A 13192-nucleotide genomic window follows, 5' to 3' on the forward strand; every position below is an offset into this window, starting at 1 on the left:
TATTTATTTATTTATTTATTTGAATGGAAACTATAACTCTTAAGCTCATTACTTTACAAAACCTGCCTTTGTAAGCTATAAGAATTTTGCTGCATATTTTTTGTTTTGCTTGCTGCATTGTAAGAATAAATTTCACTTTGTCTACCGCAGGGATGATTTTAATGCATGGTTATCATCCTTAATGAATTACTCTTTTTATTCCAAAAAAATAAGAGAAGTATCATTGTGAAATTTAATGAGAGGTATGTTTGAAAAAATCACCACCATTGTCATCCTGTGGACGTTAGAGCCAAAACCCAAATTCTTCCCGAAGGAGGGTTTCTTCCCACTTCCTCCTCCACACAACCCACAAACGAACAATCTCCATCTCTCCCTCTCTCTCTGTGTCTCTCGCTCTCAGCCTTCAAACTCTCAGGGAGTTGAACTCGTGGTCTCTTGTCGTCCTCTCCTTTTCCTTTGAGTGTCAATATATTGCATATTATATTAGAGCAATACCCATTTAAAATCCAACCCAAAAAAGAGAGAACTTTATCCCATCAGTTCATCACCCTCTTTTTCTCCCCAATTCCTTTCTCTACAGTTCAGGGTTTTTCTGCAAACAGATAAATGCCTTAAACCTTCTGCGCTTCTGTTTTTATTGCTTCATGGGTCTGAGCACTATGTTCGACTCAATGGCGTGTTCCCAAAATCTTAAGGTAATTCTTCACTGGCAATCTACTTCGTTGCTGAAAGGAAAAGAAAGTGAAATCTTGTGGATTATGTTTTGTTTTCTCTTTTTTCTTTTTGTTATGGGTTGCATAAATTTTTAAACTCAATTCAACTTAAAAGAAAAAGGGTTCTGTTGGCTGGAGAAGTTTTAGCCTCATCTTCTTACCTTGTCTTATAACCAGAACAACGAAACTTGTCTTCCCTTGTTAATTTATACTATGGAATATGAATTTTTTTTTCCTCATTTTAGCAGTATTTCTAAGGCGCCCTGCTTATATATGGAAACAATGTTTCCAGCTATTTTGAGAGACCATTCGAAAAAAAAAAAGAAAAAAAAAAGAGAAGAAAATATATATATATATATATATATATATATTTTAGAAGCATAGTTCTAAGTTTTATGGTTTCCTCATTTGCAATTTATTTGGCTTGTCCCCTGGGCTTAATGCAATATTATCTGTTTCAAATTCTTTGTGAATATTCATATTTTTCACTAATATAAACTTTAGAATTTTATTTGGTTAAAAATTTTCAAATTATTCAAAATCTCTGTCAAATACTATTCTTGACAATGAAAACTGAGGTATTAAATGGGTATTTTTGTTTTAATAGTAGTATACTCAGTTTAAAATCTTGCTTCTCATAAATCTTTTCGTGCTCCACGGTTGTTGGTAATTATGACATGATTGTCACAACCTACTCTGACTGTTTACAGTCAGGACTGTTGGTTGCTTAATAGCAGTCTGACATGTTCATTGTTTTATATTTAGGCTCATTATAGCAATGAACGTGCTATGATTGACTTTAAATATTGTGCATTCTAACTATAGGTTAAAGTGGACTTGTGCCAATGGCGGTTTATACTTTTAGAGAAAAAAATAATGGCTTCAAGTGCTTATGTTTGTTTATTTCATTGCAAGGGGCATGCCATTATTAGACCAGTTCCAAGTAAATCCTACTCTCGTGCTTCGTGTCTGTGTGGGCATTCTTTCTTTGTGCCACGTTGCCATAAGTGGCAAGAGCATTCATCAGCATATGCCATAAATTACAGGACTAATCAGGGCCCTTTCAATTCGGGGAACATCTTCAGTGTTTCACCCTTGTTTAGTTTCTCAGTGCCTACAGGGTTCTATTTCTACAGCCATAGACAGTTCAGGAAAAGGTTTCGGATATGTGCAGCACTTGATGTTGCCAGTGCCGTTGATGTCATTAATGATTTAGGATTGGATACTTTGACATTCTTAGCGGTCACTGTTGTCGTTGTTCCTGTGTTCAGAATCATCAAAGCTAGCCCTGTAAGTATGCTTTCTAGAAAAGAACCCTGAATCTGTACATGTATCATATTTGTTTTTCTATCATGCTTATGCTCATAATAGATTTCCAGCTTTATAGCAAAGTCTGTATGGTTGAAATGATCTTTCCGATTTTGAAGTATAGATTTTAAACTATTGAATTAAATAATATGCATTATAGAATGCATAAGGTTGAGTGATTTGAAATCATAACATTTGGTGGCTACTGAATGATATATGAATATTACTAATTTGTTGAATGTTTAAATAGCTGGTTTTAAATTATCTAAAATTATTAAAGCAAATTGTAATCTTTTTTAGGCATATTACTTGTGTGGCATCTAGACAGTTTGTGCTCACCATTGGTTGTTTCTGTATATGCATGTATATATGCATCAGGGTACTTGAATATTCATGTCCCTGCTTGGACTCATGTTCTCGCATACTCATGCATGCATAATACGAGTTGATATTATATAGTTTAGCAAGTGTTAGATTTTACTGAATATTGGAGAATTTGGTATGTTTTATGGCTTTAATTTATCTTTTTTCCCTGAGAATAATTAAGATATGCTGATTGATTTCAGATTCTTGGTTTTTTCTTTGCTGGAGTTGTGCTCAATCAGTTTGGCTTGATTAGAAATCTAACAGATGTCAAGGTTCTGTCTGAATGGGGCATTCTATTCTTGGTAAGCACAATAATTGTCTTGGTTGCTTAAGGTGCCATTCTATCTACTGTAAATTGTGCAACTACCAATTAATTGGTAAATTGCCTTGATTAAGAATAACTTCTTCTACTATTGATTAAATTGATTCTAACTTCTACTACATGAACATGATACCATTTTGGTTCTTGATGCTTTTAGTAAGTTGATTGATAGAGTTGTTGATAGGGGCTCATTTAGGGCCTTCGATTTATTTTAGTCTTCTTTCCATAATACTGTACCCATTTTATTGGCTTTATTATGTGGGTATGTGTGGTCTAGGTGCTAAATATGGATCTAGATTAGGTTTCTTGTTTTGCTACTATTGGGGTTTGTGGTGTTTTGTAGTTGGCCTTTGTTGGGTTGGTCTTGCCCATGTGGACTTATACCCAACTTATTCAAACGAAAGGGGGGAAAAAAAAGAATGAAGTAGCTACATGGGATGTTGCACCTTGCCTGGAGTATGCATCCAAAATTTAAAATTTTGGGCTGGCATGGGCACTCTTTTCTATGCCAAGTTTATTTTCAGGACCAAGTTGTCTTGGGTTTGATTATACATTACTGGAGGCTCCTTCTAAGACATGCATGGTGGACCTATTGTAGCATGGTGGTTTTCTTTCTAAGATTCCTTAGAAGCTTACTTAGGGTAATGTACATGTCCACTCTTCCCAAGTATACAAAGGCATATTTCCACAGCTATCTTGGGTTTGGAGAAAATTATATGGATATTGTATAATGATTACTCAATGGGTGGTTGGTCATTATATATGCACATTGGGTTTTGTTGTAGAGTTAGATATGGAGGTGAGAACGAAGAAAAGAAGAGAAGAAGAGAAAAAAATGAAGAAGAAAAAAAGAGAAAGGAGGCGGCGGCAGTTTCCTGGAGTTATGTTCAGCTCCAGGTCTGCCTTTTTGTATATTAATAATAAAAAATCTTGAAAGACAAAAAACCCTAATTACACCACGTAATAAGTAAAATAGCCTGCTTCTTCTAATTCTCATCCTCAAGCTGGAGGTGTATAAATATCACCTTACCCCAAATTGTTACAACCAGTAGACAAGGCAGGCTTAAATAAAGCCTTCGTTGATCCATATATTTCACAGATGGGGTCCTTACAACCTTCTTCAACACATCATCTGTAACGCCTCGAACCCGCCAAGTGTGGCCCAGGGTGTTGTGAGACCAATCACACGTCTCTGATACCATTCACATAGTAGAACTAATTAAACAACCTCAAATAAAATACCAGAGTACTATATACATATATTCAACCCGTAAAGAAATATAACCAAATTCTCCATATTACATATCCATAAAAGAAATTAAACTTAGAACTGTACATATATCCGTTTTTCCATTCACTCACAAAACTAAACCCCGCCCTGGATTTTTCTAAGCTCGATCACCTGAAGGACCTGAAAAGAATAATACATTGCCGGGGTGAGACACCTCTCAGTAAGTAAGAAAAAGCTATAACAGTGTGTGGTAGAGAGTTTAAATAAATACAAAAATATAATCATCTGATATTCAATATCAATAGCAACTGAGAAATCACATCATTAATGACATCATTGACATCTGATACCATACACACATACACAATTATTTTTAGTGAAAATTCCTGAGAATAGGGAAGATTACCTGCCTATACAAGTAGGTTCCTTTTGCTCTAGTACTAATACCAGGGCACTTACCTTACTCAGTAAGCCCTCAGGTTATGAATCCAGGTAAAGTCTCTGAGAATAGGGAAGATTACCCGCCCATACAAGTAGCATCCCTCTCGCCTTTCTCAGCAAGCCCCCGGGTGGAGAATTCTATTTCACGATAAATATTTAATTAATTAAAGTTATACGCATCCAATGTTAATCATTTCACAAAGATCTGCGTATACACACATATCCCAACCCATCCACACAGGATACGCACACTTCATTCACACCCACACAGGGTCCATATCCACACAAGTAATACAATCCTCACAGGACTTACACCCACACAGGAATATCGTCCATACAGGACTCACAACCACACAGGTTACTACACAAGCTTCCCAACCACACAGGTTACAAATCCACACACACAACCTCGTTCATAGTAAATTGGTAAAACAAACTCCTCATTCCACTGCCAATGTTTACCCCCTTAATATAAATGCCCATATAACGACCTCCTCATACCACTGCCAACTTTATATGACGATCTATATCAGGTACGATATAACGACCTCCTCATACCACTGCCAACGCTATATCGCAATTGACATGAACCATAGAACAATACACATCCATAACATAACTAATCATCCAGGCACATCAACGCATTCACCACAGTATTCACAATCAAACAATATTCACAGCTGAACAGTATACACAACCAAGCAGAATTTACAACCCAAACAGTAACCACAAGCAAACAATAAATCATAATCACACAGTACTCGCAACCATTTAATTATGAAATTTATTTTCATACCACATGATTTTTCCCAAATACGATATATATAATTAAAATCATTTTTTGATCCAAAAGCCTAAACCATTCAGAAAATTACACATAAATATATAAATTTGTTTACTCAAATTTAATTGGTTAAAAATTAATAAAAAGCTGCTATAACGTTTTCCCCTTACCTGCTACTTGAGATTCTGCCTAAACCGAACGGAAAACGGGACCATGTATTTCAAAAATCTTAACTTAATTAGTTTAACCCTAGGATAGTTATCATTTATCATCTCCTAGGCCCATATACTCCCAATACTTAATTTAATATTAAAAATACCCTACTTAGCTTGGTTTTGGAGTGGTGCCCAAGTACTCCAAATTGAAATTCTGCTCCGCTTATGTTGCAGAGAATCTTCCTAGGGACCTCTTGGTGGTTCCTGATCGTCAAACCGGGCTGAATTGGGTCCGAAATCGAAAAGAGAAGGTGAGGGAGCCGTAGGTAGAGAGAGAATGGCGTGAGAGAGAAATTTTCGCTTAAAATGAAAGTTTCCCTATTTATAGGCAGGAATTCATTGACGAGACACGTGGATTTGTCGACGAGTCTAAGAAGAACGTTTGTTGATGAAATCGTAAGTTTGTTGACGAATTTCAGAAATACCCAAAACCTCTCTCGGTAAATCTTCGTCGACGAGACACATATACTCATCGACGAAACCTAGAAGATAGTTCGTCGACGAGAAAATCAACTTCGGCGACGAGTCCCTGCTTGATACCCTTTTTAAATTTCTTTTTCCCTTTCTTTTATTTTCTCTTTTTCCTTTTATTTATTTATTTTTTATTTTTCTGAGTTCGGGTTATGACGTCATCCCTCACAAAATGACAATCAACTTCAATGTGCTTTGTCCTCTCATGAAACACTGGGTTGCTAGCAATATAAATGGTAATTTGATTATCAAAAAACATATTTATGAGCTTCTTGACCAAGAATCCCCTCTCTGACATAAGAGACTTAAACCACATAGGCTCACTCACAGTATGAGCCATAGCTCGATATTTTGCTTCAGCACTAGATCTAGCTATAGTAGTTTAAACCACATAAGCTCACTCACAGTATGAGCCATAGCTCGATATTTTGCTTCAGCACTAGATCTAGCTATAGTAGTTCATTTCTTGCTACTCTAGGTAACAAGATTACCTCCTGCAAATGTACAATATCTAGTAGTAGATCTTCAATCATCAACTAAGTTGACCCAATTTGCATTAGAGTATCCCATGGTCTCACAATTTCTATTATATCTATATATCAAACCTCTACTAGGAGAGCCTTTGAGATACCTTATAATCCTACAAATAGCATTCTAGTGTGGTTGTTTGGGATTTTCCATGAACTGACGCACCGCCCCGCATCAAAGGATATGTTAGGTCTAGTGACAGTCAGGTGGATCAACTTGTCAACCAATTGCCTATCGACGTTTATTGTCAAAGTCCAATCCAATATCCCTAGATAGCTTCACATTGGGATTCATGGGAGTGTCAACTAGTTTTGCTCCCAACATACTAGTCTCACTTAGCAAGTCCAAGGTGTATTTTTGTTGAGATAGATTCAACCCTTTGCTACACCATACAATCTCAACACTAAGAAAGTAATGTAATGTACCCAAGTCCTTGATTTGAAATTTTTCTTGAAGCCACTGATGTCAAATCCCACTTTGGTCATTGTCAATGATGATGATGTCATCAACATAAACTACTAGAAGCACCTACCTGTCTCCTTTTGGCGAACAAAGACCGAATAATCAATGTAGCACTTATTGAAACCAAATGCAAAGACCACCTCACTAAATTTGTCAAACTAGGCTCAAGGAGATTGCTTAAGACAATATATGGCCTTATGCAACCTGCACACCTTACCATCCTCCCCCTGAGTAACATATGTAAGAAGTTGCTCCATGTATACCTCTTCCTACAAATCTCTATACAAGAAGGCATTTTTCACATCCAATTGGTATAAGGGCTTCAAAATTAACTGCCAACAAGATCAATACACAAACAAAATTGAGTCTAGAAATTGGAGAGAAGGCCTCAAAGTAATCAATACCATGTGTCTAAGTGTACCTCTTCACAAGAAATTGAGCCTTAAGCTATTCAATAGAGCTATTGGGAAGATATTTGATGGTGTAGACCCAACGACACCTAACCAACTACTTACCAGGAGGAAGATCCACCAAATCCCATGTGCCTTGAGTGGTCAAGGCATCCATTTCTACATCCATTGCATGCTTCCACCTAGGGTTAGCAAGTGCTTCAACATGTGAAGAAGAGATAGAGACAGAGGTCATTCACAATGCATAGGGTTGAGAAAGTGTTGAACATAAACAAATTGAGCACTACGATAAGCAATTGATGATATTTTGTACATGTTCAAGTACCTTTCCATTGTGCAATCGGCAAATCCAAATCACAATGGGATGGATCTCCAAATCTAGAAGTCGAAACAATAGGGGGTACAAGTGGTGGTTGCATGGTGATAGCGACATCTGTGCCTGTTTTCCATCGTTCATAGACCCCTAATTGTTTCTTTGGATCAATAATTGATGGATCTAGAGGAGGATCAAGATTTTTTCCTAGAGGGATAAGGGTAGGGATTGGAGGATAAATGCATGAGGGGGAGCTAGAAATCATCGATGAACTCGAAATGTATTCATCCACTCAGGACTCAACACTAGAGAAATAAGGTATCCCCTAAAAAGGGGTAGCATCTCCATTGACATATTTCTTGTGAGTGCAGGGTCTCAAGTAGCCAATGAAGACACATTTAATTTAATAGCGCGATGAGAGGATTTGTCCTGATCGTATGTGGAACATGAACGAAACATGAGCACCCAAAGACACGAGGCACAACTGATAACATGGATGTTTCGGATACACGATAGAGAACGGCATTTGTCCCTTTAAAACACTAGAAGACATCCTATTAAGTAGAAAACAAGTTGCAAGAAGAGCATCGGTCCAAAGGAGTTTAGGAACATGCATATAGAAGAGTAGAGACCGTGCTATGTCAAGTAAATGTCTATTTTCCATTCAAATACTCCATTTTGTTGAGGGATATGTACACATGATATTTGATGAATAATTCCTTGGGCCAAGCAAAAAGTCTGAAGCTCATTTTGATCAAATTCAAGTGCATTATTATATTGAAAAATTTGAATACTAATGCCAAATTGGGTTTTTATTTCCTCATAGAATAGAGTAAATGCATTAAAAAATTCAGACCTATCTTTTAACGGATAGATCCAAGTCATACGTGAAAAATCATCCACAAAAGACACAAAATAATGATGACCAATGAAATTCTTGACTCTACCTGAACCCCAAATATTTGAATGAATAAGAGAAAACAATGATTTACAATGAGACTCGTATATCTAGATGGAAAGAATGTCCTAGTATTCTTTCCTAATTGACGCGTAGAAAAATCGAAACGAGAAATAGAATTGAGCATAGGAAAAACTTGTTGCAAATTTCGAAGTGAAGGATGATCCAAATGAGCATGCCATTGATTTGGAGAAATGCGATGGGTAGAAAATGAATAAACTGTATGACAAAAAACGGATCTACCACCACCATCATCGAAATAGTAGAGACCATCCTTCTCAAGCCCAACACCAATCCTTTTCTTTGTTTGGAGATCCTGAATAACACAATGATAAGGAAAGAAGGTCACAGAACAATTATGTAATTTTGTTAATTGACTAATTGATAACAAGTTCGAGGTAAATTAAGGCACATATAACATAGAAGATAAAAGAATAGAAGGAGACGAAATAATATTGCCACAACCAGAGATTGGTGTAATTGAACCGTCAGCAAAAGTAACCTTGGAGTGTAAAGTAGTTGGTTTTATGGACCCGTCCTATGGGAGGAGGCAGCAAAGTCAATAACCCATGGTAAGGAGGATGAAGAGGCAAGAAGTCTAGTTGTATTTGAATGGGCCACAGTAACACTAGATGTGGAAGATTTGGTTTGAAGTTGTTAAATCATGTGGGGAAGATTGTTATACTCCTCTCGGGACACAATAGATGATGTACTTGACTCCCTTGTGGAATGGTTAGGTGCACTAGAAGTGTTAACCGTAGAACCACCGTCAGCAAGAGACTTATTGGCCCAAGTAGGTTTCCCATGCTGATCCCAACATCGATCTATAGTATGATTGTCCTTACCACAATGTGTGCAAATGTGAGAACTGCCACAACAAACTCCTTGTCTTGATACACTACTTTTGCCATGATTGCCATTAGGGGTGTATTTGGTTTTAATCGGTTCGTTTTTGACTAAAATCGAACACGAAATGAAAATTTATGATTCTTAATTATTACAAACCGATACCGAACTGAAAATCGTCAGTTTAGCTAGTAGAAAAATCACATTTCAATGATGCGGTTCAATTTATTTACCAAATAAGTATAAAAAAATATTTTTAAACACCATTGTTCAATGAAGAGTGGATAGGTTAAGATAAGATAGGCCCAAGTTCATCAAAGAAGATGGGCCTCTCGCTTAAGCCCCTAAGTCGAGAAGGATATTTGTTGAAAAAGCCTACTGGGATTTTATATGAAGGAGCGGACTCCCCCAACTTTCATGCAACCGATGTGGGACATTCCCAACTCACAAAATAGAATTCCATTGCCTCTTAGTGATGTAGGAGTTCCTATTGTCCTACATAGCTTAGAGAAGTAAACGCTACAATCATCCTTCTTTATAGAAAGGAGGCTTCCATCACCCTGTAGAGAACTCAATCAGTCCAAATGCAGTCGCTTTTTGCTCTTATGCTTGGCACATATTTGTGGATTTGCTTGAGCAATTCTTATATTTTTAAAATGTAAATGTAAAAGTTGAACAAAATGTTTAAAATTTATTGAATAGTAATATATTTCTGTTATTTGATTTTTTTTGTCTTGGTATATTTTTAAAATCGAAACCGACTATGCGATTAGATGGTTGTAAGGGTGTGGTTTTTTCTTTAGGAGGCAGGATTACTCTCATTCAAGCTTGTCTTTCTAGTATCCTGCTATATATATATATATATATATTGTCTATTTTCAAAATTCCTGTGGAAGTGGCTAGTAGGATCGAGAAAATCATGAGAGATTTCCTTTGATTAGAGGTGAGGGGTGTTAGGGATCATTTGGTGAGTTGGGGGGTGGTCTATAGGCCTAAATAGAAGGGCAGCTTGGGTTTTGGTAATTTGGTGTCTAAAAACACAACTCTCTTGGCCAAGTGGCTATGGTGGTTTCCTTTAGAGGCCTTTTCCTTGTGGCATATAGTTAAAAAATGTAAATTTGGATATGATGGGAACAGGTGGGATACCAATTCGGGTCTTTGATGTTCTTTGGAGAGTTTTTGGAAAGCCACCTCTTAGATTTATTCCCTATACTAAATTTATATTGGGCAAGGGATATAATATCCGCTTTTGGAAAGACTCATGGTTGAGGAATGTTGTTTTGTTGCCTCTTTTCCTCACCTATTTCGTGTAAGCTAAGGCCAGGATGGATCTATTTATTCTTTCATTGTGGAGAGGGGTGGTCCTTACCGTCTTGGGATTTTGGCTTTAGGAGACCATTGAATGAGAAGGAGATGGAGGAGCTATCCACCTTGTGAGTCTTGCTGAATAATTGTTGAGTCTCTTTGGAAGTTGACAGCTATTCGTGGTCCTTGGATTCCTTGGGGTTTTATTCTTGCAAATCTTTTTGTGAATTCTTGACTAACTTTGGTTTTTATTTTCCTCTCTATAAAACTATCTGGCCAAAGTTCCCTCCAAAATCAAAGCTTTTATTTGGCTGGTTGTGCTTAATAGGATCAACACCAACTTGGGGCTACATCACTTCAAATCCATTTTTAACTTGATCATCCTTTGAAGGACTAGTTAAAACAGTTTGCTCCTACTTTGAGTTTTGTTTCTAGTTTTGAGTGAGAGTCTTGTTAGTTAGGAAAGAATCTTTGTGTTCAGTTTGCTTTTTAAGTCAATCAACAGGTAATAAGCACTTTCATGTTATTGCATTCAGCCTAGTTGGGTTGCGTCAAAGTTGGATTTTTAGCTCTTTATCACTTTTGTAGATGACTAGTCAAGGATGATTTTGCCTTATTTAATGGAAGACTGTTATGAGTTGTTTGCTATCTTTTGTGCCTCAATATGATTTACTAGGATACTTCATTTTGATAATGCCAAAAGAGTACTTTAGTATCCAATTCACAACCCATTTGCCTAACTCTATTATGATTCATTAGTTATCTTGTGCCCATAGTTTGCAATAAAATTGAATTATAGAGAGGAAAACCAAGCATATCCACAAAGTCACTCTTACGGCAGACCTTGTTGTTTTGGATGAATATCCCCATAGTATTGTGGAATGAGTTCTCTTACAAAGGCTCCTTCATTCTCACCACCTCCTTGTATATTTGAGTGTATATCCTTTGCCATCAAGTTAAGTCGAGGAGTGGATAAGTTGGATTTTTGTTCTATTAATGCACTTTTCTGGGATGTTGGTATACTCAAAAGGGATATCATTTGTCTAGTCCTAACTTGTGTTGCATTTTTATTTCATGTTACCTTTTTTTGAGTCTACACGATAATATTTTGATTCCATGAGCCTTGCTCCCGTTGATGAGTCCCTTTCTTGACCTAGCCTTTTAGATTTCAGGCCTATCTCTATAGTCATCCTTTTGCATTTGCATCTAGTTTGAGTCCTTCTAATTGCCTGGATCATTCTAATTTGCAAGTGTACACCTAATATCAACTTAAGAGAGGAGAGCCTCCTCTAGCTTCTAGTGCTATGCCTTTTGTTCCTTGTTTGATGATCCGGTTGCCTAAGATATCTTCTTATTGTTGTCTGCATTTGCCTAGCATCTAGTCTCTAATTTCATTTTCTTTTCTTTTGATAAAAAAAAAAAGAGAGATTTCATTAATAGGTGAAGAATAATTTCATTTTCTATTCTTGGCACCCACATAATATTATCTTTTTAGTACTCTTATCGACTCTTCCCAAAATTGTCTCTGAAGACTTATCCCATATGGGTGGAGGATTGCAATGGCTAAAGAGATGTGCCCATAATAGGACAATGATCGTTGGAAACTACAACCTCATCCTGATAAGTTTGTGGTTGGTTTTTGTTGGTTTTGTACCATGAAGGTCAATCTTCATGGTTTTGTTGCTCGTCTTGTTGCCAATGGATATACGTAGGTATACATTTTGGATTATTTTGACACATTCTCCCTACTCACCAAACTTGCTTTGGTTTGTCTCTTTATTTCTTCAATCACCACCTTTCATTGGCCTTTGAATCAATTAGATGTGAAGAATGCCTTCCTATATGGTGATCTTGAGAAGGAGGTCTATATGGAGCAACCATTCGGTTTGTTGCTTAGGGGAGTTAGCATTGGCATGTTGTCTTAAAAAACCCCGTACATGGTCTAAAGCAATCCTGTAGAGCATGCTTTGGTAGTCTTAGTGCACTCATGCTTGATTTTGGCCTTTAGTAATGTGTGATAGATCATTTTGTATTCTATCACTATAGTGTCGTGTTGCTGATTGTGTGTGTAGAAGGCATTGTGATTATCGATAATGATGATTTGGGGTTTGGGGAGGGCAGATGGAGTCTTAAGCTGTATTAAATATTTGGGTATGTTAAATACTTTTTTGGGTATAGAAGTATCTTGATCTCATTGAGGGACCCCCTTGTCACAAAGGAATTATGTTCTAGATCTTATAGATGAGGCTTGGCTATTAGGTTGATATACCTATGGATTCCAACAGCAAAGTACTACCAGATGTGGGTGATTTGTTTCCTGATCCTCAGTGATATTGTTGACTTGTTGGGAAGTTAAAGTACCTCATGGTCACACAAGCAGACATATATTTTGCAGCAAGTCTTATGATCCATTTCTTCATTCTCCCCTGACAAGTCACTGGGATGTTGGCATTTGTATTTTTTGGAATAGTAGCAATACCTTAAAGGTGCACTGGGAAGAGGCCTCTTGTATTAGGATT

General features: G+C 36.9%; 1 protein-coding gene across 5 annotated transcripts in view; it reads left to right on the forward strand.

The window, feature by feature from the left end:
* Positions 1–262: 262 nt before the first annotated feature.
* The window catches only part of LOC131163969 (K(+) efflux antiporter 3, chloroplastic), a 110423-nt gene continuing 97493 nt past the window's right edge, over positions 263–13192 (forward strand). For 2 of the 5 annotated variants that reach the window (XM_058120834.1, XM_058120835.1), the window contains exons 1-3: positions 263–695; positions 1629–2003; positions 2588–2689. In XM_058120834.1, the coding sequence (XP_057976817.1) occupies positions 645–695; positions 1629–2003; positions 2588–2689 (528 nt within the window). In that variant the 5' untranslated portion in view covers positions 263–644. The remainder of the gene's footprint in view (positions 696–1628; positions 2004–2587; positions 2690–13192) is intronic. The other 3 variants (XM_058120837.1, XM_058120836.1, XM_058120838.1) reach the window with 2 other exon arrangements.

This window comes from Malania oleifera, chromosome 9 (assembly GCF_029873635.1).
Source record: "Malania oleifera isolate guangnan ecotype guangnan chromosome 9, ASM2987363v1, whole genome shotgun sequence".
In the NCBI taxonomy this organism is placed as follows: domain Eukaryota; kingdom Viridiplantae; phylum Streptophyta; class Magnoliopsida; order Santalales; family Ximeniaceae; genus Malania; species Malania oleifera.